The sequence below is a fragment of the Magallana gigas genome, chromosome 5, assembly GCF_963853765.1.
Source record: "Magallana gigas chromosome 5, xbMagGiga1.1, whole genome shotgun sequence".
In the NCBI taxonomy this organism is placed as follows: Eukaryota; Metazoa; Mollusca; class Bivalvia; order Ostreida; family Ostreidae; genus Magallana; species Magallana gigas.
The window spans coordinates 40,626,001-40,652,743 of NC_088857.1; the positions used below are offsets into that span (position 1 = coordinate 40,626,001).

The 26,743-nt window shown below is 33.6% G+C and overlaps 1 protein-coding gene across 1 annotated transcript; it reads right to left on the reverse strand.

Moving 5' to 3' along the window:
* Nucleotides 1-2,370: 2,370 nt before the first annotated feature.
* LOC105322207 (transforming growth factor-beta receptor-associated protein 1) lies at nt 2,371-25,831 on the reverse strand. The gene is made up of 22 exons (XM_011420786.4): nt 25,628-25,831; nt 24,730-24,782; nt 24,415-24,508; nt 24,027-24,125; nt 23,436-23,522; nt 23,192-23,296; nt 22,628-22,762; nt 21,079-21,239; nt 20,605-20,737; nt 20,145-20,240; nt 18,972-19,076; nt 18,426-18,617; nt 18,072-18,265; nt 17,746-17,814; nt 17,583-17,655; nt 17,080-17,214; nt 16,741-16,841; nt 16,217-16,328; nt 14,866-15,026; nt 13,932-14,004; nt 13,381-13,571; nt 2,371-3,441 (listed from the first exon to the last, which is right to left on the reverse strand). Exons 1-22 carry the CDS (start codon nt 25,700-25,702, stop codon nt 3,300-3,302), a joined length of 2,586 nt encoding a protein of 861 aa, XP_011419088.4. The 5' UTR covers nt 25,703-25,831; the 3' UTR covers nt 2,371-3,299.
* Between the last annotated feature and the right edge of the window lie 912 nt (nt 25,832-26,743).

A 26,743-nucleotide genomic window follows, 5' to 3' on the forward strand; every position in this document is an offset into this window, starting at 1 on the left:
GTTGAAATGTAAATAATTTCTTACTACTATAATTAAAGAACATAGGGGAGAGAGAGAAAAGAAAGTGCAGAAATTTGGTTTTGTAGAATTCATGTACATTCCAAACAGAAAAAAAGAAGTCATATCCTTATTATGCATACAAGAAAAAAATTCTTTATATTGATTGTAGCCAGGAGATAAATGCAATACATTGCCTAAGATGGACCTTTTTCATTGCGAGAGAAATTAACCTGTGATTGTCGGAGTCCTAAGCATTCCATGTGTATTTTTTGTACCGTACATTGTTACGCCATTTTGAAATTGAAACATTAATAAATACCTGTTTGATTCCACAGAGTATGGAGTATTCAGATAATTTTTACCTGGTATCTTCAAAAGTCAGAAAAATGCAAAGGTTTTGATCTATTCATAGAACAATTTGAAAATTGATGTGCTGAATATGAAATTATAGATATATACAATTGTGTGTTTCATTATATACCTTTTAACATATATATTTCATAATATTCCTAATGGTAAATTTCCTGGATACTATAACGAGGTGTTCATGGAACTATATATGTATAATTCATTTACTCCAGGACTTATATTTTGGTAAAATAAATTGTAAACAATCCAGATTGGTCTTGTTTTATTAGTTACAATGAATTATGGTTTAAGAGAGCTTGATGGTTGTGGCCATTTTTAGACTGTATTGATCTCCCTGAGAAGGAGAGCTCTATATAAAAACATAGGAAATTACCCAATTCAGAAAGTGAAATATGTGGATTTTTCTTAACTAAATCACAGTTTATAGCTGAACAAATTATATCTTAAAATTTAGGCAGCTCTTATGGTCAATTTGTTGACCAGCCTCCTTAAGTTTTTGACCAAAAGTGATAGCTGACTTGTATGTGCCACTGAATTACCAGAATTTCTAATTGGACAAGTAATGGTACCGGTATATTGACATCCTTGAACAATACTTTTGATACTGGGTATGGTCAAGCTTTTTAAGTCTTGACCATGAAGAAACCTTGAATGTGAATAGTGGTTTTATACATTGAATGAATCATCTGACAACATCTGCTGTTGTCACAGTAGAACAAAATGTTAAAGATAATATCCTCTTATGTTAAATGCACTATTATAAATATCAAGGAAATAGAAGATCTATATTGATAATAATTTCATCATGTCCAATGTTCATTCTTGTTGAAACTGGATTGCTCTAAAATTATTTATTTGATTGACACATGTGTGAGAAAACTATTCCTTGTACATGAATCTAGATTTGTGGGAGGAAAAGCTCTGCCATCAAATACTTGGATAATTTATCTGCTTGAGCAAAGTAATACAAATGAAATAAACTGACTTTTGTGAAGGTTTACTTTTGCTTTGATGACACAGATGTTGGTATGCATGAAAAGGATAGTTATTTCAAGCTAAAGCTTTAACACTCCTTTTATGGTAGACTTCAAAAGCTATGATTGCAGTGAACCCAATAAAGAATTGAATGTCAAGGTTACTTGGGAAGGCAAGGTTATGAATTAAAGAAAAGAAAATTTGGCATTTTCAATAGTTATATATTTACAACTGCATGTTCTCCCATTTGTTTTGGATGTTTATTCCCTGATCATGAACGAACTAAACAAATGAAAGCTAGAGCATGGTATATAGCAGCTGCAGTAGTTGTAAAGAGGTTGTTAAGTAATGTGCAGATCAAGGAGGGGGGTTCCCCCTGGAAATTTCTAGAGGAGGGAGGGTCTGACTGAACCCCCCGCCCCCCCCCCCCCCCCCCCCCCCAAAAAAATAATTTCTAAATTTACAAATTCATATACCAGGAGGAAAGTTACTAAAAACTTAAAGGACTTAATTATAAACTTGAAAACTTCATGGTTGGCATTTATAAATCAGGGTCCATTGGTGAACCAGAATCACACTATTCATTCATCTTGGTCTTTGGGTTCTCTGTCAAGTACCGGTACCTTGATTTCAATTTCATTGGATTGGCATCAGCTTTTATACGGATGTTGTAAAGTATTTAAATGGTGTGAAAACTAGTCAAAATTTTAACACAAATATCTTCAATTCCCACCTGTTCTCAAGAAATGTATTACTGGTACTTAATTAATAGAATCTTCCATCTCTATTTTACACCTGGAAGCACACCCAGGAGGCAAGGTTTGACCAACAAGAAACCAATATATATTATTCATTCTTAGTTTATATCTTTGGTAAGTGACATCTTCATATCTTTAATTCAAGGAAAGTATAAATATACAACAGTCTTTTTTGCTAAGAGCAAATTCAGTTTTTTTGTATCTAAACAACTAGTCAGATAATTGGCTATTTAACATGCCATTAAGGTTCAGAGTAACAAGCGATGGATATGATGCATTTTGTTTTTATTTCTTGTATTTATAGGCAGCATTTGTATAAAGGCATAGTTAAAATTATGACATGTTTATCAAATAAAACAACTGACAATCTTCGATCACATAGTAATAATAAAACAACCTACATATTACATAATACTAATATACACATCATTCAAAATGCCATAAACATAGTTGAAATGTTTGCTACATAATCTCATGAAAATAAAGTTGAAAGAAACATTCATCACAAAATGTGCTCACAAAAATCTTTTATGTGATGGATGAATAATTCAGCATTATTCAGCAAGACATATCATGAAATAATATGATCAGTGATATAATACATGTATACATGTATATCAATATACATGTATATGGACTAGTATATATATAATTATGAATGAAAGAAAAGAAGAGAAAAATGGAGATTTCTGTAGCATCCAATCGCTATCATTTCTACCGGTATCTTACAGTATGTTGTACACTTAATCATTTCTTTTTTTTTCAGTATATGTATAAACTTTTAGAATAATTATATACATACCTGTTATAAGAGTATGAGAAATATTTTTATTGAATTATCTTAATTCTAAACAAATGGGTAAACTGTTACACTGAAACTTGATCCTTCCAAGACAATTCTGGGACACATTAATATTATTTATACATACAAAACTCCAAATCAGAAACAACCAGTGTTTTTGGATCTAGCTAGCACTGTTCCTAATTAAAAATTCAACAAATTATTGCATTTTCTTTAAGAACAAAATAAAAAAACCAGTCAGCCTCCATGCTAAGCATGAACCCTTCCCTTATAACAAGCGGTGCTCTCTCGTACGTGACATAATGCCATCCCCCTCTCTCTGGTGATGGAGATATTTGAATTGCTGGACTGCTGTTTTATGCGGTTAGAACAGTTTTGTTTTCCTCTTTCTGTCATCAAGATTGTTTTGTGCTGAAGAGTTTCCCAGTCACGGGGCAGACATGTCGGTTTTTTGCACAATGGACATGAGTCACAACTCCATTCGGGTATCGAACGAACGTCGGATCACTGAAGGCGCGATTACACACAGCACACATCCTGCAAATAGAGACCAGTGTTGAATTCAAACAAAATATACTGGGATCTTATTAAGTAAATTTCTTTTATTATATGAAAGGATTTAACGTCTGCTACAAGAACCATCACTCTAGAATTTGATACCAAATGACAGAATTGTGGACTTAGGTAGTAATGCAAAATTAGGAATCTACAGTACATATTTCTGGATATCTGATGTACCCCTCCCCCCCCAAAAAAAAAATTAAATAAATTTGTAAACATGTTATGGCCAATCTTAGTAAGTTTAATGGTTACTTATCATTAGGTTCACAAGATACTATGTATGCATGTATACTGCTCGGACAACACTTTAAATGTCCTGAGAACTTTCACCTTTTGTAAAATTTACTATCTCTGACCAAGCTCTATACGTACAATTCAACAATTTTAAAGGACACACAGTTCAAACATTCAAATTCCTAGCCACTGGATTCTATCCGAAGCTACGACTGAAATGAAATAAAACGGGGTTCGTTTCCCTCTGAACTATCTCCAACGTTCTGGAGAACAGCTATCGATTGTTAGCTGAAAGTACCATTAACATGTATATATGACCCACTGTTAAATAACCTGTATGGCAATATCATGGCTTAAAATGGGAAAACAACTGCCATATAGATGTATGTTTACCTTTAATAAAGTTTTTAAAAAACAGTCCCCCCCCAAAAAAAAATGCTACCCAAACATTATCAATTGACAGGGTTTTTTGAGCATTTTTTAAATCAAACCATTTACTGCTTAAAGTTGAAAGGCATAAAAATGACTAGTATTTGCTATATTGTAAATGTTATGAGTATTTTTTTATTTGACTTATATGTACCTGAATGTGTTTGTCTGGTATGAACAAACAGTTTTTGCTGATTTTACAAAGTTAAATATTTTGTCATAAAAACATCCTTCCAAAGTTCATTACGAGTACCTATAGTTGAGGTAATTATGGATAGTTTGTAATCCAAGCACAGAAGACATGTTGAAGGAACAGTATAACACAAGGATCAAGTACTGGATGCTGACAAACAGGAAGTACACCCCCCCCCCCCCCCCCCCCCCAGCCAATCTCCGTGGAGATGGCTCTCCAAGAAGTGTGGGGAGGTGAAAAACTCATCCTGTCCCCCTGATAAAAGGACACAGGTATCTCTGTACCTGTCAACACTGAGTGACCTTTTCGAGTCCTTAGTACCTGTCTGGATTATCATTGTTTCAGGTAATGAGCACACAAGGAAGTAAAATTAATGCCATGTAGTTTGGACTTGAATATTATCCGGATAGTACATGTACTTAGTCAACCAGGATTCAGTGCACAAAACTTACCACAATTGGTAGATTTATATCAATTCAAACTGGGAAAAAAAATAACTTAAAATCTAACAAACTCTCTCTATGTCAATCCTGTTTTGTTCCAAACCGTTTACCTAAAGCAAACTCTGCTAAATGTTGGCCATTCTGAAATAATGAGGATGTTGGGACCGATGGAGTTTAAATGGTGAAATAAGGTCACCCCAACAACAGACACCTGATTACTGCCTGATGATTTGGTTCAAACACTGGACTTGAGAAACAGCAAGAGTAAACATAATTTTCCTCCCACACCCGACAGTTTGGAGAGAGATGTTTTTGTCCAGTATGCTGACACTACCATTGTCATTCCTCCCCCTGTCTGGGGTATAACAGTGAGAATGGAATGTGACCTCATTTGACGGATTAGCCTCTACAGAATAAGGCAATTGCCTCGTCTCCTAAAATTTTAGCAACTTTCATTCTAATAAGGATAATTAATATGGCGGTGCTTTATAATATTAGCAGGGTAACTAAGTTGCTTCAGTTCTGCCCAAAAAGCCAACTTTGCAAAGGCACCAAATGATCAAATTTCAAGAGGTAATACACATGTATAATGTTTGATCCAGGAACAGGGGTGCTCTTTTATAAATATTCAAATCGAAATCCTCGCTGAACACAAAACACATAAAGAAACATAAACATGATGAACAGCTATCTAGCTGCGTAGCACCTTGTGTGGACCACCATCTATCATTTTAATGCTATACAACATAATGTAATAGTAACATGTACCTGCATGGTATTGGTTTTAGATATTCCGTATAAATGTACACGTACAGGTTGTTTAAAATACAAATGGTTGTTAATGTCAGCTTGTGGACAGGTATAAATACAAGTGACTGATTTATGATGCTGTTTTAAAAGGTTTGGGAAATGTGCACAAAGTGGGCATCAATAGAAAAGATGTTCATTATATGCATTTAGGTTAATTTTCTGCTGACTTCCCGAACTTCATATTATGAACAGCAGTTTTATTCAAGTCCTACATTTAAATATTGTATTACTGAGTTCATCTATACACTGTACCAAGCAGACTGTATTCAGAAGATTTGTATCTTGGATCTACTCAAGAATGCCACATAAATCTTTGACATATTCAAGAAAGAGGGAGAAAAAATGTTTGTTATAAATATTTGGGCGTGAGTCTACGTAGCATTACACTGAGATAAGTACCCTGTTTACTTTGTGCCTTATTGAAGAAATACACTGCTCAACTGGAATTGTACATTCAAATTGTCACACTTGGTTCAACAATATTAGGTAAAAATGTCAACATTTGGGTAAGGTTTGGAGAGCGAGGGCTGCCAATATGAACAGTACAGTTGATAAATTAGGCCAATAATTTCCCACCTGGCCCTCGATCTACCTGTGCAGAAGACCTGATGCAATCTATTTCACAGGTAACCATTCAGCCTCTGGGAATTTATTGCAAAACACGACTCGCACAAAAACTGAACAATACTTAACCCGTTCACAATCATAAGCCATTTATAATCAAAAAGAAAAGTGATGGATTCATATATTTTTATATATCCAAGCAACATAAGTTTGGCCTGTCATTTTTCCCCTTATCTATATTTATAGCCTTGAAACATTTCAATGAAATCTAGCTCTGTCTAGCTGTGCCTCAAGAGATTATGGAAAACTTTTTTCTGATCTTCAAAGATTTGCTGTTGCCTAGCATACAGCGGATCCCTTGCTGTTGTTCCAAAAAGAGAATCTTCCATGTATGAAATGCCCGCCAATATTGATGCCTTTACCTGTATTGATTTTCGACACAATTTCTCAAGGAATTTAACCGATGCATTGATCTTTCATTCACATTCTTTACAATAGAACTATTTTAGATATCTGAGGCAGTAACACACTCACCCCTAAACAAACTCTCATACTGTGCCTGTCTTACACTGCAGTCAAGAATTGATACAAAGATCAAAGGTTATCAACTTGTAATGAAATATTATAGCTGCTGTGTGAAGACATGGAGCTTCAATAAATTGTGAAAGTATGTCCCATGTATAACACCAGCACATACCTTTAATCTAAGTTTAGACACAGACATTAAGAAGTTAAAACAGCATATCATTCTAGGGAATTAAACATAGGAAATATACATTTATGTGTTTTGTTTTCTAATTCAAAACTAAATTTCACTTTACTTAAGCTGTGAACTGTTAGGATCTTCATTTATACTGTATACATTTTTTCTCGGTCTCTCTCAGTGTATGTTAAAGTACCAATGATATATGTTTATTGGCATGTAACTATACATAAGCGATACCAGAAGCAATATAACAAAGCTAAATGACACCAGCATGCAGAGTTAACATTTCTATACAGACCCCCATACAGTGGGTGAGTGACATTACAACACCTGGCTGCGGGCCAGAGCAAGTACTGTATCAAAGAAAGCAATGCACACAAGTTCATCAATGTATTACTTGCAACCTGAGAATATTCTGAAGAAAAAATAAACTGCTGCCTAGGTAAATCACCTAAGAAATCAAGGATTGAATTACATTTATATGGACAGGACAGGTACAGCATGATACCTTACTTGACCATACCCCCCCCCCCCCCTCGACCTTCCACATTTATAAGAATATCAGGACATTTTTTTTCAGTGTACAAGTACTTTACACATTTAAATCATACCCCCCATCTCCTTCCCCTGTACATGTTCTTTACACAGTTAAATCATACCCCCCATCTCCTTTCCCTTAATGAAAAATAACATTTGTGAAAGGTTACCAGGCAATTGTTTCAAAAGGCAATATGTCTGAGTTTGTACAAATATTAAATAATTGTTCGAATTCAATATTCTATTGAATATCTGGCTCTCCTTGGAATTTGCACTCTTTAGAAATGATAGCAACCTCTTGTTATCAAAATTGGCCCACTTGTGACGGAAGCCTTGATTTGGCAATAATAGGGCCGCACCCTTTACAAGGAGTGGCCGAATTTATCACGATTTGATCCTTAGTACCCACCAAAAACTGAAGAGATCTTCCTATCAACCAGCAGAGTGAGTGTGTCTGGGTAAATCTAAAGTATACCTGGTTAATGGCTTAATTCTACAGATGAGCAACTTGATGACTGATTAAGAGCTGAAGAAATTTCTCTTATACATGGGTGTGGTTTTTAGTTTAAAGGCTCAATTTTTCACCTGTCTTCAAAACACCCACACTGTATGTTTAATCAAAAGGTATTTTTATAAACATAAATACAGCCCAGATCAAACAGTTCTTTGTTATAAAAAATGAAGTTGTTTTGAATTTAGGCAACACCTTCTGTAAACTAAACAATGCAGACTTATGGGACCAGCTCATACCAACACCTCCACTTTTACACATTCTTTTGCATATAAAATTAATCTACCTACAGATTCTCACATCTTAATTATATCAAGAATAAGATTAATCTACATTCCATAGAATGTGGGTTGTTTTATTACCTTACAAGAGAGGCTATAATACTACATTAACAATTAGTTTACAGTTGAGTCTATGAAGAGCTTATGATAAATTATTCACAGATTAAATATATATGTATATATATGGCCGATTTGGTTACTGGTACCTAAATTTGGATTTCTTATATACACACATTAGATTTTCTTTTCATGTGTACAAATCAGATTATTAGAGATCAAGAGAGCATGTCTTTAATTCATTCAGTTCTTGTACATATAATATGATAGATCACGCAACATGTACTTTTAAAATCCACCATCTAATAATTTTGCCCTGATATACCTAACATTACACAATCCTCTCTCTTGAATACCTGAGCAAAGGAGGACAAACATTAGAGAGACTTCGTGTACATTGTGCGCCGAGTGCCCTGTCTCCTCTTATCTAGGTCTAGGTGAACTAAGAGACAGCAGGATCAGGTTGCCTCGACAGAGAGACAGTGCATTAAAATGTATTACGACCCCTTGCTGTTCATGTATTAAGACCCCTCCCTATTCATCTTTGAACTTAAATGATGTCTTGCATAAATGAAATGGCAAAACACTCTATTGCATTAGTGCGCAGATGTTTGACAAATGCACTGTAGGAAATGTCACAGAATTTTCTGCAAGATCTTACGTAAAAATGCATGTACATTTTGAAATAAGATTTGCCTAACGTCAACAATAGATGTTGCATTTTAAGATAAAATATATCAAAATTGGTTGATTAAAGCCTACTGAGTAATATTTTCAGTACTTGTGAAAAACATACAGAGATTCATATCTAGAGAGATTTAGAGAGAAGAGAGATGGAAAAAAAAACTGTGATTACAAAAAAACCTTAAAATTACTGTGTAAATAGCTCGCCAATGTATGCAGATCAAATTTCCTTAATGCATGTCATCTGTTTTGAATGTTATATTGATGTTCTTCAAACAAAGGACAAAAACAAACTATTAAACAAGACAAATAATGAATAAAAATTATCCCTTCTATCTGCAATTAAAGTTTGAAGGATAAAACTTCCAATAAATAATAATATCCTGCTAAAAAGAAAAAAACAATGCAATAACTGATATCCACATAATGCAGCTAAAAAGCAACGTATTTATTGCTACCGCGCTCTTTTCTTTTTTTTTTTGCCTGCGTAGATGCTGATAAGACTTTGTGAATAGTACACACTGAGTGATTGCCGGATCTGGGGTATTGACATACAGATAACAATCAGAGTCATCTCCACGTTTTGTTGGCTCTTCCTCTGTAGGGTGATGACAGCAGCTGTCCGTCGATCAACTTCACACAGGACCTGATCATACCTGTGTCCTAGCTTATCAGTCAAAAACACTCCAGTGTTTGCCTTTTAACTCCATGGATAAAACATTTTATCAATAGTACGTACTGAACTGTATGAAGATAAATATACTCTTGCTATTGATAACGTTATTTTCTCAAGAAAAAAAAATCAAGGGAAAATTTCAGTTTAGGGATACTACAACTGCCCACTCTTCAAAACATCAAGTCATTTCCCACACTTGTTGTGTGGAAACATAGTAATCTTAGGGCCCAACCAGGACGAGGAAGGACAGACAGGGTGCAAGACAGAGTGCAACACATGTCATCTACTGCCAACTCCCATCCCATCCCCAACCCAAACCCACCTCATCCTAGCAAACCAGGAGGAGGCATATACTGAGGGCAAGGAGCTCAAGCTCAAATGCTCCAGTTTTATATGGTTACTTCCTTTGCAGCTATCTCTCTAGATTATGAAGTTGTTACACATTTAACATTACCAGGTCTCTTTATTTTTTTATTTACTTTAACCTCAAGACTGGCAAAAATTCCTCCTCATATTATGATAAAATATCCAGCTCAATACCTTCAAGAATTTCTTTTCTGCTGACTGAACTTCTACATATAAAGGGAAATCTCAATGTTATTTATATATTCCCCTGTCAGGAGACTGGTTTTAAATAGTTCATTTGGCAGTTTAAATGGGACCAAATATTTTCAATGTGAGCACTGATACTCTTTACTGGTACAGGTAAAATCGACTGTTCTCAGTCCTTATTACCATTACCAGCATTTGAACCTCCACTGGTTATACACATGGCACTGGTTAGTGAATGCATACTATTTTAAATTTTATCTTCAGTTAGTCATAACACAAAATATTCCAGCAAAAAAAAAAAATGTCCTCAACCCCCATTGGAGCATCAACTACATGATCAACATTATGGATGAGGTACAAGACAAAACCAAGGGACATTTGATGAATGACCAATATCTTTTCTTCCTGGTACCTATACAAAAAACATTTTCCCACAACAAATCGTCACTGGCCTGTGAATCATTGCGGGGCCGACATGACAGTTTGTCACCTCCCCGCCTTACGATTTCACCCCGTACCTCTAAAATTATCCAACCCTGACCAAACGACTTCACTTTAACTTCGGTTGAGAGAAGTCCCTGCAGTTGGAACATAAAATTCTACATAAAACCACTTTTCTCAGGCTTTTAAACTTCCTAAATGTCTTGGTGGCCTGCCCCTATTGTGACATTTAAGTCGATTTTAAGTAAACAAGTCTCTTAAGATGTCTACCTATATCTATATTAAAGGTAATTTGAGAACGGGGATGAAGAAACTCAATTTGAATCAAGTGCAAATGAATGTAAAGGACACAGAGAGGAAGATAAACAAAAAAGTAGTTATCATTAGCATCCTTATTAGGTGAAATAAGTGAATTCAGAATAATGGAATACTCCAGGGGAACTCCCTATTTCTTCTTGTATTAAATAGTGTTGATGTTTGTTGATTCTGATATGTCAAAGTTTTCATGTAAGTGTGATGAAGTGATGATGGAATCCAAGAAGTTATCATGAGTGAAACACCAAGACCTTGTCAACCTAAAAAGGATTTTGTAAAGCCGTTCCCTTCAATCATTCCCACCTCTGTTCGGTTAATTTAAAGACATTTATAGTGCTGGCCTGTCAAAAAAAGGCCTGATCTACCAATAAGTCAAGATAAGAAATGAAAATATTTCATTGTGACTCCTTAGCCTTGACAAAGTCCTGCAATCATGGTGATTTTTTTTAATCAGGTAATCTGTCACTCCAAAAATATAAGAATTATAATTTTTTTTATTAAAACCATGCAGCCTCAAATTTATGAGTCAATGAATTGAAGGGTAACAAATAGCAAATTTTCCTCCATCCACAAAATGTGGCTGTAATAAAATGCGCCTGAGCAGATCTAAAAATTCATTAGCATGTGTTCACATATCCGCTTGTTTAGCAGGTAATTCCCCTGTCCTGTCTCCCAAGCCCTCTCCACTAAAAACGACACAGATCTGACTATAAAAACCCACAATGAACGGGGCTGGTGGAGTATTTCTATCAGACCCCTCCTTTCTAATCACTTAATGAAGCAACCTAAATTGGATTGATGTCAATTCACATTCTGGTCAGACTTTATCTGCAGCATCTACAATGCCCTGTGGGCCCAATACCAGCCACCTTTACACTCGTCTATCAATGGCTGGGCCACAAATAAAAACATCAATGAAATAGATGTGTCCAATAACATACCACTCTCAAATGGTCTAGCTATTACTCACACACAACAACAAAATACATTGCTCATGCTTGGTGTCCAAACATGACTCATAATATTGAAAATCAAGATTTAAAGAGAAAAATAACTAAAACTTTTGCGCAATTATAGGATATAAAGAAGATACTCCTCAGTTAAATGTTACTACTAGCCCTTCCCTTTGGGTGCATTATTATAGTAAATGTACCAGTGTCCTATTGACTTCAATGACAGGCAAGTTGTATTGAGTACTGACACTGATATATGACCATGTTAACGAAAAGCTCTAATTGCACAAACACACTGAATGTCAATTAATACAGGGAAACACTGCAATACAGTCATTACCAAACATCAATAAAGGAAATCCTGCACAAATTACCTACTAACACAAATTATGACAGTATTTTCAAAAAACGACACATTCATCATAAATTAGAGAGAAAAATGTCTAATAGTTCAAAGGAATTCTTCATTATGCAATTTGATGGCAACAGAAAATGTACAGATCATGTGCAAGGAATGCAAACTGCAATTTTTACATGGAGACAAGACAGAGGGTTCAATTCTAATAACAACATTTCTTGCATAATTTATATCATTTTCCTTTCATTTTTGTTTTCATTGTGACATAACAGCCTGCACATTTCTCAGTCATGCAAAAGTAAAAAATAATGAATGGGCAACAAACACACATTCCTTTATTTAATGATATTCCAACAATTGAAAACCAGAGATAAAAAAAATGAACAAATATGCACAAAAGTAAAACAAACACAAAAGTATTGATTGAATGTGGCCATCTCATACATCAGTATGCAGTCCACCCAAACAGAAATGTCAATAATTAGACAAACACTAGATATAATTGGTTGTCTCAGTCTCCAAAACCTGGTCCTCTTATGTACCTGCTCTGGTGGATGGGAAATAGATGGATCGACATATATGACATACTAGTGTCATGCCCTCATTTATATAGACTGGCAGTGCATGGAATTTGATACAGGCAGAGATTCCCTCGTTCTTTGATTGAGTAGAAACCAACAAAACTTGAAATACCTACCACAGTTAACACTGATTATGAGCACATCACTGTTAAAACATTTCTCCATTACACTTATCTCAGTTGTTTGGGGGGGGAAAATCATTCAAATTATCATTTCACTCAAATGAAAATAAGTAAAAAACAATTCAAAGGCTTAGCAACTGTGAGTGTTATCTACTGAATGTACTCTAGGTAAGCCCTACCTCCAGCAAATATCATAAAAATTCACGGCTAACAAGCAACAAGCTCTACCTGAACGATATGGTATAATCATACATATACCGGGAACCTTTTACTTCCAGCTCTTGGCAAGATTATCAAGAAAAAAAAATGTACATTAACAAATACCCTTGAACTTTTTACTCTAAACATAGGTTGAAATATGCAAATCTTATCATGATATACAATACTTTTATTCAAAGAAATAGGACTAAAGCCAACAGACTGGAGAAATCAAAAGTTGAGAGAAAGGGGAAGATGAGTTTTCCCTACCTGTCATCATTCATTGTCACAAACTCCCGCTGTAGTTCTATGCTTGTCTGTTTCACTCGTAAATTCTCCCCTCGCGACATCATTCTCTCGATTCTGGTGTTCCGACTTAAGTTCATGCTCTTGCGGACTGCACGAGAAAGGAACTGGGAAATGATGTGTACTGACCAACTGTCAGGCAAGGATTGAAGGACCTGCAAATCATATATATCAAGTTAGAAGGAGCAAGTGGTTTCTTAAATACATGTGTATATTTATCAGGTTTTTATCCCCCTTCACCCTTAACCCCCTCCCCTTCAATCATCACCTTCCTTGATTATTTTACTACAATGCCTTAAAGCATACACTACAATTGCAACTTTAAAAACATAAGTAGACATTTCCCTTATGTAATGATGTGCATTTTGGATATTCAGCATGTTGCGTTAAAAACAGTGCAATGAAATGACTGATTAGTTCAAGTCAATCCCTCTAGGAAGCTACAGGACTTCGCTGCTGATTTACATAAATTCTAGACACAGTTTTAGAGAGCTGTTTACGGTAATTAGCCCTACCTTCACAGTGTCAAAGTCTGCTACATTATTATTCAACAGCTCGACAGCAGGTTTTATCAGCTGGTCTTTTTGCCTGATAAAAGAAAGACAACTCTGGATAGTAATGTAATGACTTATTTTGTTGAACTCTCATTGAATTAGGTCCCTTAGTTTTAATTAAATAAAGCTTAGGAATTATTAAAAGGAAGGTATCCTATGATTTTCAAAAGGTAAACTAATTATAGATATGGTGGACAATAAAATTTTTGTTTTTTGCAAATTTAAGTTCAAGAAGGTATTCCGATTTGCTTCTAAATCATTTACTCTCCATTCTATTATGAGGAAAAAGCATTTACACTTTTAATTTGTTACATTTTAAATGCTGCAATTGAAATGAACGTTTTACATGTACATTTATTCATGGGAATATAGATTAACAACCAAAATGTCATTCATGTGATTTTCTACACTTCAAAAAGTACATGCACAATACATTTCTCCAGTGTTTTAAATTTTAATATGTTTGAGAAACTTTCCGCAAACATTAAGCTACCATGAATATTGTGCATAAATAACAATTATAGATGTTATCTCTATTGTATCAATTAAAAGGGGTTAGGGCATTAACTTTACTTTTCTAGTAATAAACTTTGTTATATTGACTTGTGTAAGAAATGAAGCTTGGAAATGATACATGTAATTTTTCAAAATTCATAAGAGATATTATTCATAAAATCATGATAAATTAAAAATGTATAATGGAAAAACAATTTTGTGTGAAATTAAAACCACTGTTAAATGAACCAACATGGCAAATTGCAAAATTTTTGACACTAGGTATTAAAGACATTTTCAGTATCATATCAACCTACCAGATATCTTTACAAGGAAAGCAAAGCTAACTTCATGCTTAAACTGCAATATTGTAATATTTATACAAAGTTACAGAACTCACTCATAAGATGGATCCAGATACACATTAAGTAGAGCATGAAACAATCGTTTACGGACCACCGAGTCCTTCCCATTGGAGTTAACCATACAGTAGTTCTCTGCTGCTCCGTAATCCTTGAGTTTATGGACGAGAATTCGCAGGGCCTTATCATGCTCCTCCAACTGAGAAAATAATTATGCATGTACAGAATCAATAAATACAGCTTGTCTCGGTCTCCTTCATATTGTGTTTCAATTCCCTCTGAACTTGGAATTGTTTTTCCAACTTTTTGTATATACCAGGTATATAAAAAAATAAGTAAATATCTCTATTGCTGCTTGGATAGAATTCATAGCCAGAAAAAGTTTATCAATTAAAGCTGAACATGACTTATAATAGGCATGTGCCATTTTAGTTTTTAATCTATCTATGAAACTCGGCAAGTTATAATGGAGATGTTAAGATATGCATCCATACAAGTGAGGCCTGCACAGTGAAAATCTTTGAATAGTGAAGAAGTCAGCGGGTTATACATGTATATAAGACTTGTAGGAAACATGGCAGATAATGCCTTTACAAGTCATGATCAGCGAAAACTGTGAATATTGTAAGTTATACAGTAAAACTCTTTAAGTACGAACAAAGATAAAGCAAATTCTCGAATATAGCTAAGTTTTTTTCAGTCCCCGGTATATTTCTTAACAAATCTATGCAAAATTTTACGGTTATAATTAATTCGGATATTATAACTAATTTACGGATATAGCAAACTGATTTTGTGTCCCGTAGAAGTGAATAATAACAAAGTTTAACACCTTTATAATGAATTTCTTTACAGTTTAAAAAGTTTGGACTACCAATTATAAAACTTTGAATGAATATATTTTCATACAAATTTTTTAGTTCACAATCCAATTATTAAAGGCATCAAAGTAATGTTTTTTTATTAAAGGCCTAAATTAGCAAAATTATAGTCTGGTGAAAGAAAACATGTATATAGTGAATTTGCTATAGTATTTATTACGAATTCGTTTTACGGATATAACGAATTACGGATATAACGGAGTAAATCCATTGGTCCCTGGGACTTCACTATAAGCGAGTTTGACTGTATATAGGTTCAATAACTAGTGCAAATAAGTGACAGTTTCTCTCTTACTTGCGTTCTGTAACTTTTTTCAATCTTCTACATCAATGACACATGTAATACTATGTTGTATTATAATTTATATATAATTTATTAGACCCTTGACATCACAATTTAATGTAAATATGTTATTGTACCTCATGTACCATTGTATGATAATGGTTTGAGAGAATAAATTGAATTGAATTGAAATTGAATTGAATTGAATGACACAAAACTAGTTACCTTTCCATACAGTATTGCACACTCAGCATGCATATTTGTTTCTTTTGCTTTTCCTAAAATGAGCTGTACTCGATACAGACTTGACATCTGTAACATGTGACGAAGCTTTGACCTGCAAACAAATCAATCTTCTATTTATAATCATTAAGGAAATTCAGCCATAGAAATACATGTACACTATACTGTAAATTCCTTATTTAACATGACTAATTAATTCCACGATTTCACTGTTTTGTATCTAATCACAAGAATATAAAAGCGTGAGCACTAAACTTTTGTTCCAATTTCATATATTTCAAAACTGTCTGAACAATAAAAGCAAGATTTTAAATAAGCCACGAAGGTTGCTTCTCACAATTTTATGCGGATATTAATTCCTCGCAACTAATAAGGAATCTAGAGTATGTCAAAAATTAGAAGCAAGCTCAATCTCTATAAATATAGCACAGATGAACAGATGGATAGACAGATGGAAAGAAAAACACTGGCTGTGTCAATGTGCCCTAACAGTTGATTGGATTTACCTTGCAATATCTATTTGTTCCTTTTTGGCATTAGGCTCTTTCATAAGTTGTAACACAGAATCTAAATATAGAACAGCTAGGTGGGTATGGTACTTCTCTTTCTGAAATGAAAGAGTATAACAAAGTCTATTTCGTCAGAAACCTTACGTCTTTCAAAATGTTTTATATATATTATATTTTTGTATCCATACAGGAATGAAAACTTCAGTTTTTATGCATACTAGCAGCTTCAGTGTACATATTATAGGAGAATAAAAATTTGAATTAGTATGATATAGAAAACTGAAACTCAATTTTTTTAACAAATACATAGATACAGGTCTATTTTCACTCCTTTACCTCTAGTTTTTTCTGGAAGATGAGGTATTCTAAGTATGATATCACAGCTTCAGGGAATCGGTGTAAATAGTCAATGATGGTGTCTGGTCGCATCCTCTCCGACGGGGGCTCACTGGCGGGACGATTGGTAAAAATCTACAGCAGACAAACACACTTCATACAAGTGTTATTCCCTAGCTACTAAAAATCAAATTCTCATAATCTATTTTACCCATACACAAAAAAATACAAAGAGTTGATGTTCTCACCTTGAGGTAAACATGATACTGTATACAGTGAAACATTTGCCCCCATTTCATTTTTACACTACACATTTTGCCCTCGTTGTCAGAGGGCAAATTAAAGACTGGGCGAATTTTGTGTCACAAATAATATCTCTGTCAACACAACCGCATCTGGGTGAATTCAAGATGGGGTGAAACCTTTTGCAAGTGTAGAAGGGTGAAAATAACACAGGGCAAAAATAACCCTGTATACAGTACTTAAAACACTGGTATATTTACCTGAACACCAGCCTCTGGATCTTTAGACAGCACCCAATCAACATACTTCCACACTAGTTCATGATCACTTAAACTGAAGGAGAGAACTCATTGTCAGTGAATCCTTCAAATACTTTGACAGATATGGACTTGCTAGATTGTTACAAACTTTGACGATACTCACTTGGATAAATAGTCTATTAAAAATGGTAAACCTGGGAAAGATTCATCAGCTATATCTCCATTAGCTAATCTGGAAATTTAAAAAGAAATTAATTTCAATGTACTACATGTAGTAATTTTATATCAACATTCATAATTTCACAAAGTACATGTACATAATTGAAAAAGATGAAGTAAAAATATATAAGAACTCTTAAGTGGGGCTGAACATTTTGTCAGTAAAGAGTTCATATTTATATCTTTTCTAGGTTTAGATACTTTAATTTTCTACTGTCCGGTACTCAATCAGTGATTACATGGTGAAAATTCTGCATCATGGTCACTTACTTTTGCCATATACCTAGCGCTTTATCGTGATCACTGTGAAGTCTATACAATAATCCTAGAGCATGAAAACGTTTATATTTCTCCAGCCACTCAACACAGTCATTTAAATCACATCCTGAATCATTTGATATCAATGGAATTAGACCTTCTGTGTTTAACTCTGCATAGAGCTTCAATAATGCCACATCTATTTCCTAAAAGAACAGAAATAATATTAGTCATTGTTGTTTGCATTCAAAATAATTAGGTTATGATTAAGATCACAGAGAGAGAGAGAGAGAGAGAGAGAGAGAGAGAGAGAGAGAGAGAGAGAGAGACCTACAGTTTGTTATGCAAAACAATAAGTACATGTACCTGTTTATATCCTACTGCTAATTTTGTTCCTTTAATTTCCTCTAAGTATGAACACAAGAAGTCTTTATATTGCATGATTAAGTCCTCGTTCCCACGACATAGCTGATTGATGTCAGCAATCTCGTGCAGCGGGGGTGCACAGCGGGTAAAACTGCTGTTGGAGGGCAAGAATTTTGGATACAGACAAATCACCTGCAAATATGAAGACAAAACTTTACAATCAGTGACAAGCAAACATATCACATGAAAAAAATGAGAACTTTTTAAACAGCACCTATTCTGATAATAATTACTTACACTGGTACTTACCAGTAAGTCTTAAAAAATTTAAAACTCAATATCTCTTTTAACTAAATACAAATGAATATGACCAAGCACCTCAAATGTATACAAAATATGATATTTTTTTAATTGCCAATAACTAATTAATTAATTAATGTACAATAAGTAATTCTCCTGTACATTAGAACCCCCCAGAAAATCAAATGAGCAGTGAAGAATCATCTTGTAGTCATCATTATAACGTTGTGTTTTATCATTAGTTACCTCTCTAGCATCTGTTTCTCCACTTTTAAATAATTCCAGTGCCTCTTCAAATTTTTGTTGGGAGAATTCAATAAAAGCTGCCTGTTGTTGAAATCTCTTGTATATCTGAAAATGTTCACAGTTTTATTATGATTCAATAACATTAAACTACATGTACGGTAACTCATACTATTTTTTCCAGACTAAAAAAGAGAAGACTTTCTGAGGAACCCCTATACACTTCAATTCATTGGCTTTTTTACACTTAGTCCAAGAGTTATTTGCCCTTAGATGATAATATATCATTCATTTCAGAGCAGTATTTATCATATAATATCCTATATTCTTGCACATTCAATTTAGTCTTTCTCTGCATTTTGTTCAAATTTGAATTTTTCAAAATTGATTCCAACATGTATTTTGTTTTGGTTTGGATTTGATTTCTCTCTCTCTCTCTCTCTCCTCTCTCTCTCTCTCTCTCTCCTGCATTTTTTTTTTTACCAATAAAGGCATAAAGATACTATGCTATTTTGTTGATTACTTTATTCAATAAATTTTCCAATTTCTTGTAAAAAAAAAAAAAAAAAAAAAAAAAAAAAGCTCTTGTGACATGAAAAAGTCAAAACAGGAGGATAATGCATTTTATATCTCAGTTATGACCTTTAAAACACTTTTGAAATAATATAAAAATTGATTTTTTAATCAAACTAAGATTATTGTTAATTTTTTGAACAAGCTATAATCTCTGTTGCACAAAAGTATTTAATTACTTTCAAGATGCATTTATATATTTTATAGAATCATCATGTTTTTACTGATTTACTTTTTATTCACAACTCTAGATAATAAACTAAAATTTTATATATTGTAAAAGTAAACCAATAATCAGGATGTGTAAAAAAAAAAATCATTTGTAATGATTTGTACTGTATAGAATTTTGACTCCCTATCTTGGGGAAATATAAGAAATGGTAGAACTTAGGATTTTATACAAATGTGCCAGGTACATTAATAGAGTCAGTATAGTCCCCAACATGTAAATTATAATAAAGTGATCTATAACAGTCATATGTGTATACTTCATTAGAAATTCAGGCAAAGACTAAAGATAAATAAATCATAACTTTCTCAATCTTCATTGAACTCATTACCCCAGTAAATTTTCACTGTGTTGTTATATGATCCAATGTTTACCTTATTAATTTTATCCCTGCTGAGTCCACTTTTATTGGCATTTTTGGCCAGGTCCAGAGCCTCTGTCACTCTTTTATCTGCCAAGAGAGCTTGTACCTACAATGTTATCAAATGAGGATGATATCAATGTCTGCAATATTTGAATCAAACATTATCAATAAATTTTAAAGCTTTCAAAATGATTCACTGTGAAATCATGAACATTATAAACATATAATGTAAAAGAATCAGGTTTCAGGGATTTACTGGGTATTCCTAACCCACAAACTTACAAACTATGGTAAACAAATTATGTAGCATTACACTTTTTCATTATGTATTACAAAAAAGTGAATCTAACTGTACCAAAAATCATGTTTTTAAAAAAAATGGTAATCCACAAAATTTTTTCCATCTCAAATGTTTCTACAGTATAATGTAAATGATAGTAAGGTGGACAGTAAGTGATTAATATACACACTTGTTTTTCCCAAGCCACTGGGACTAAGGAATAGACAGCTCGGCCTGATGCTATAAACACTTTGCCATCAAAGTTTTCCAAGTAAACACCGCCCTGGAATGGAATAGTTTGCTTCTGCTGTTGGTCAAGGATGCTGAAAAAGAAAGATACCACACAATGCAGCTAGAAAATCTATGGTTACCTGCCACTTTTTAAAAAAAAAATAAAGTGCTATTAAAATGAGTTGGTTTTTTTTCATTAAAGAGTAAAAAAGCCAAACAATAACCAAATGCATTTATATATCTTTAATGTCACAACATCAAAGGACCAGTTTGGAACTCTTCTTATCAACAAATTAAAATCTACAGGTAACCAATCAGAATTGACAGGTAACCAATCAGAATTGACAGGTAACCAATCAGAATTGACAGGTAACCAATTTCTCGTGAGCCAGATCAAGTGCATGTTGTACCTGTACAATGGCTGAATGTGTACCTGTGAACAGTGATAAACTCGTCATTCATGGCAATGATGTAGGGGTGTAGGTAGCTGATACTGGCCAGATTGTCGGACCACTGGAGGGGAGGTCTCTGAGATATCCCGTCAGACGTCACAAACATCCCCAGGGCACTGGGACCACCCAACAGGAATTCTTCCTAAACAATACCAAATCAAATACGCATGTCCATTGAAAATCCTTTGTTTTAAGAATTTTTTGTTACTAAATGGATAAATTTCTGAGGCAAATTTCATTTACCTAGTACTGTAAACCAATTTATTTGTATTGTATCAGTACACATTAGTTTTTATTAGTTACTGACTGAATGCAAACTGATCAATTTCAATTATTATCTATAGGCAGGTAGACATTATATTCATTTTATACAGAAAAGAACACTGTTTCACAACAATAAAGGACTATGTGCGGTATGGTCAAGTATCTGCCCCCGATTTCAACCAATTTTTAAATAGTATCGTATAAAAATGAAATCTTCACAAATCATTGTAAAGAGGATGCCTATAACTTTAATAATGATTTTAGTCATCATTGCTCACTCCCTGTTTATCTATGACGTCACCTAAATGACCTAATTCCCGCAAATTTGCAAACAAATGAAGATATTCTCATTTTTGCTCTATATTTTGCATTCGGAAGTATAGAGCGCAGGTCTGCTCAAGTGCGATTTTAACATATGCTTTTTCTTCAGATAGTTATACATATTATACTAAAAAATGGTACTTGAGCAAGCCTGCGCTCGATGTTTCCCAGTCGAATAACCATCGGAAAACACCCATATTTTGCTACAAAACATCAATTTATCAAAATAATGCAATATTCATGACGTCATTTCTACATTATGACGTCACTGTGGTGATAACCTTTTACACCATTATTTCCAATATGATTTTAACTATCTTTCACCTTATTTTAAAGCTCTTTCTAAAACTTTGATTTTGGGGGGCAAAAATTGCATAAAACCGCACTTAGTCCTTTTGCCGATTTCATTGCATTCAATATCTAGTAAATGATGCCTGAGTGTCTTTTTGGTGCTAGAACCATTATGACGTCATAATTGATATGATCAATCTTTTCCCGTATTTTACAGCTTTAAAGGAATTATGTAGAAAATAAAGCAATATTTTGACATTCTATATTTAATCACGGGAAAAGTAATCCCGGTACATATATTCAATTTGACATCATTTTAAAGAGGAGGTCAAGACCTTGTTTGATGCCGTTTTTGGAGATACTGTAGGCAATCTAGATATATTTCATTAGTCAAAAATAGACAAAACTCCGAGATTTGTTACTTTTATCTTTCATATTTCATAGAAAATGGTTGTTTAAAACATGATTTTTCATTGTGTTTACCAAAAATTTAAGCCCCGGTACATCCTATGAAACAAAGATATTGTTATGAAGCATCATTAAAAGAATTTATATCTTGAATTTCATAAATCTGTAGGCACCTTACATTTACTAGATCTTGACCTTAAAGTATAATGATAATAAAGCTACATCTTGAAGCAGTAAATTTCTAACCTTGCCCACCCTCTTGATCAGGGGTCTACTGTTCTCATTATCGTAAGGGAACAGACTCTGTTCATAACCCGTGTCTGTATTGATCATAGAGTATTGTGATGTCATGGCAACACAAACAAAGGGACTGTCCAAATCCTGTTGATGATAAAAAGAGTATGCAAATAAATCTTTTTTTGGCATCATTTCACTTTATTGTTTGATGACAAACGAAGTAAAGTGTACACAAAACAAAGAAAATGATATGGGAAATACTTGTATTATAACATTTTTAAAGTGCTATCGAATTCCTCCATATATTGGCGTACTTCCTATTAAAATAATCAATAAAATCAAGTTAAATTTTAATTTTTTCTGTCTTCAAATTGCTAACTTTCCAAAAAATTTAAAATGTTTTTTCTCTCAAATATTGTAAATTTTAAATTTCAGGTGAAATTATTTTGATTATAGAGTACTTTTATCAACATTAATATCGACAGGTGTCCCATACCACCATAAAATAATATCAGCAATGGGGTTAAGTACTATATTTGTGATTTAGAAATTAACATATGATGGTGTGTTTACCAATTCAACTGCAGGTTCTGAGAGAGAAACATCCCTTAGATGAATAAACTTATCTTCTGTGACAGTGTAAAACTGAAGCTGTTTTTTCCGAAGGGCAACACAAATCTACAGTATAAAGAAACAATCACAAAATACATGTACTTATAACCATACATGTATGCTTGTGCATCATCAGCTTAAGAAGTAGAGTGATTTTGTTTATTAAGACCACAAAACCATGTAGTACTAGGATCAATAAATATACCTCAACACTGAAAGGGCTGCTGTTTTGTGGGTTCTCATTAAAACAGAAACAGTTCACTCCCTTGATCTTGGCTCCTCCCATTACAGGCTACAATTTAAATAGGAGTGTCAATCAAACAGAAACTGAGTTCAAATCTTCAAACATATATTGGGTACTGCTGCCTACTTGTGATGTGTTTGCTTTGATCATTGGAGTGAGTGCAAACCCATTATGGCCATTCTGTCTCTTTTATTTCATTTTTACTTTATGCAAAAAGATTTGTGTCAATTTAGTGTACCGGTACGTGACATAAACTTACTAGAATGTCAGAATCTCATCAAGATGCAAAATCTCATGCACTCAGTTTATATCACAGTAACAAAATCTATCTATCTATCATAAGAACTTGTATTAAAAACTTGATTGTATAACATAAACAAAGTATAACTTGATAAAAGCTCCCATTTCATGACTAAAATGCAGATCTTCAGAATTTTCCCTTCATGTTTATATCTGTAAAACTTGCTATGTGTACTTTCATACACAGATAAACAAGATAAACGTTGATAGCACAATGGTAAAAAATCCAATTAATAGAACAATTTGTCTTACCTCCAGATCTAACATGTTCAACATGGATATCGTATTGTCACACAACACCATGATTCGATTCAGGGCAGATGCAGATTTTATCTGAACTATTGGCTTTTTCTGGATAATAAATTTTTTTTTGAGAAAATCATCAGTTAAAATACCAAAGTTATAAATAACTTTACTGTCTCTCAGTACATTACATTTCATTTATACATGTATGAACATTATATTCTTTAGCTCACATTTAAAACTGCATCGTTCAATGCCATAATTAATGTAACCTGCTTTAGAATTTATTCCTTTTGGTTATGCAAAAGTTTGATAAAAAGGTGAAAAAGTGACATCAAAGAGGATTGGTTACCTTACAGATATGAGTACTATTAAAAAAATAATTCAACACACTTACTAAAGCAAGATATTTGTGTCCTATTTTATCACAATGAAAGGTAACTTTTCCAGATGGCTGGGTTCTTTCTTCAATTGTGTAATGCACAACAAAGCTAAAAATATAAAGTTATGTCTGTTACCCATTTTCTCATAATTTATAATAGTAATAATTCCAGGTATGCTGTTTCTTTCAAAGTACAATGCATTATGCTACCAATATATCTTGGAATGTATATTGACAGACCTCTACTTGGTTTCATAAAAGAGTTAAAAGATAGAATTGACTTCAAAATTTATGACAGACAAATGGAAAAATAAATTAAATTCAACCAACCAGTCAGAGGTTCCAATGTACAGGTTTTTACCACACACATCAATACAGTCCAGCTAAATTGTAAAAGAAGGTGAACATTTATTGACATGTGAATTGTCTTATAATGGTTGTTGACAATAGTATTACCAGGTATCTGTAGTTATTGGAAATATCCCTTGTTTGGTTAGTCATCATAATTTTAGTTTCAGGTAAATACCTATTCTTTTTCTCAAGATACCCTCAATTCACATTTTGCTTAATTACTCAATATTTCTACCTCAGGGTTCAAATGATTTCCATTCAAGAGTATGAAAAAAATTCTATACTCTTTTTTTTGTAATGCCCCCTCTATATCTTACAAGGTTTTAATATGTCACATGGCTAAAAATAAAGGAGTCTGCAGGGGGTTTTGCATTTCAACAAACATGAAGGTACCCAGATGATAACACTTATAAATTGTTCAAGGTATTCTGAGTTACTTTCAAATAAAGAAAAGATGTCAACTTTTCCCATTTATATAAATCTCAGTAACAAAACCTGTTTTCGTTCCTGTGATTTTTTTTTGAGTGAAAACTTATGTGTCATCTTGAATACTTTCTCTTTTATCAATTTCAGTTATACTTTTTCACAGTTGTATGTGCATTTTTATCAAAAATCGTCCAAATAACTTAAGACAGACTATACCTTGAAGTCCCAGGCATATTTGATTGCAATAAATTGTATATATATGCACTTGTCAAACAAGTCAACGTGCAGACTATTGTGATTTTAAATAAAACATCCCTTTGAAACAAAGCGATCGACAAGAACATGCTTAAAGCCAGCTATCATTTGAAACATGGTGAAATAAAGTACAGTATAAAAAACTATTATATCATACATATCAAACTCCCCATCATTTATGGTTCAACATCATTACCTGTGTTTTCGCTTTCTCTGACATCAACTTGATCCGTTCGATTACCGGAACAAGCTCAAAGGCTTTGATACTCATTTTGACTTCTTTGTGAATTACACAATATCAAATTAAACTGGTAAACACGAAAAGAACATTTAACAGGGAGATAACGACCAAAGATTGTATGGAGGCCGCCATGTTTGTTACACGCCATCTATCACTTCCGCACGACACCTCCCACCATCTAAGGGGCGTAACTTCATTTAGGCCTTTTAATTAAATCATTTCTTGAAAAAATGATAAAAAGGGCATTTGAGACTTTTCTTTTTATTCATTTTAAACAGAAATAATACGAATATTATAATAAAACAATAATCTTAAAATATCCAAATTGATATTTAAATCTACAACCCATATGGAAAATTAAAAAAAAAATTTTTAAGCCTAATTCAGTACAGAATTCCCTATCAAAGTATTTCCCTTGTGAACAGGGTAAGGCCATATTTGTTGTAAAAGAGAGCTCTTTACAGTCACAAACCATCTTTTGTAGACCATATACTCCCTGAAAAGTAAGTGATGACAGAGGGAATTCATTATATGAATCATCCATGGGCTAGTGATAATGGAGTCTTTTGTAGTAGGAAAATATAACTGCATTGAAAACATATAGCTGGACCAGGAATCGAACCCAGGATCCCTGCAACTCTAGTCAGGAGTTCCTCCAATGAGCTACTCAGGCCGATATCCATGGTCCACATAGCCCCCGTTATCAGTTTAATACTACATGTACCTACACTATAGCTAATTAAACTTGGATAAGAGTTGGATACCGTGCTTCCGAGAGCTATGTTGCCCCTGGCCTCTATTTTATAAAAGGGAGGGGGTCTCAACATATCAAAGACTTTATTTGGATTAAATTTTGTTTTAGACAGCTGTTAGAGTAGCTAGTTTACAAATATCTCTGCATCAAAAAACTTTTAAACATACATGTATCTGAGCTATGAATTTTAACACTTTACCTTTTGATTACCGTATTAACATGGTTTGGAAAGGCCGTCTTTGATAAACCCAACCTTTGACACTGAAATTCAAAACAAATAGGGTTTTTCCTCTTGCCATAGCCAACCTGGGCACCGA

What these genes read in the sequence shown, in the direction of transcription:
- LOC105322207 (XM_011420786.4), bottom strand. Translation starts at nt 25,702, where the DNA reads ATGAGTATCAAAGCCTTTGAGCTTGTTCCGGTAATCGAACGGATCAAG. An exon ending in CAGAGAAAGCGAAAACACAG is followed by an intron (nt 24,783 to 25,627) that starts GTAATGATGTTG and finishes TTTACAATTTAG; the next exon opens with CTGGACTGTATTGATGTGTG. An exon ending in GCAGGGATAAAATTAATAAG is followed by an intron (nt 19,077 to 20,144) that starts GTAAACATTGGA and finishes GAACATTTTCAG; the next exon opens with ATATACAAGAGATTTCAACA.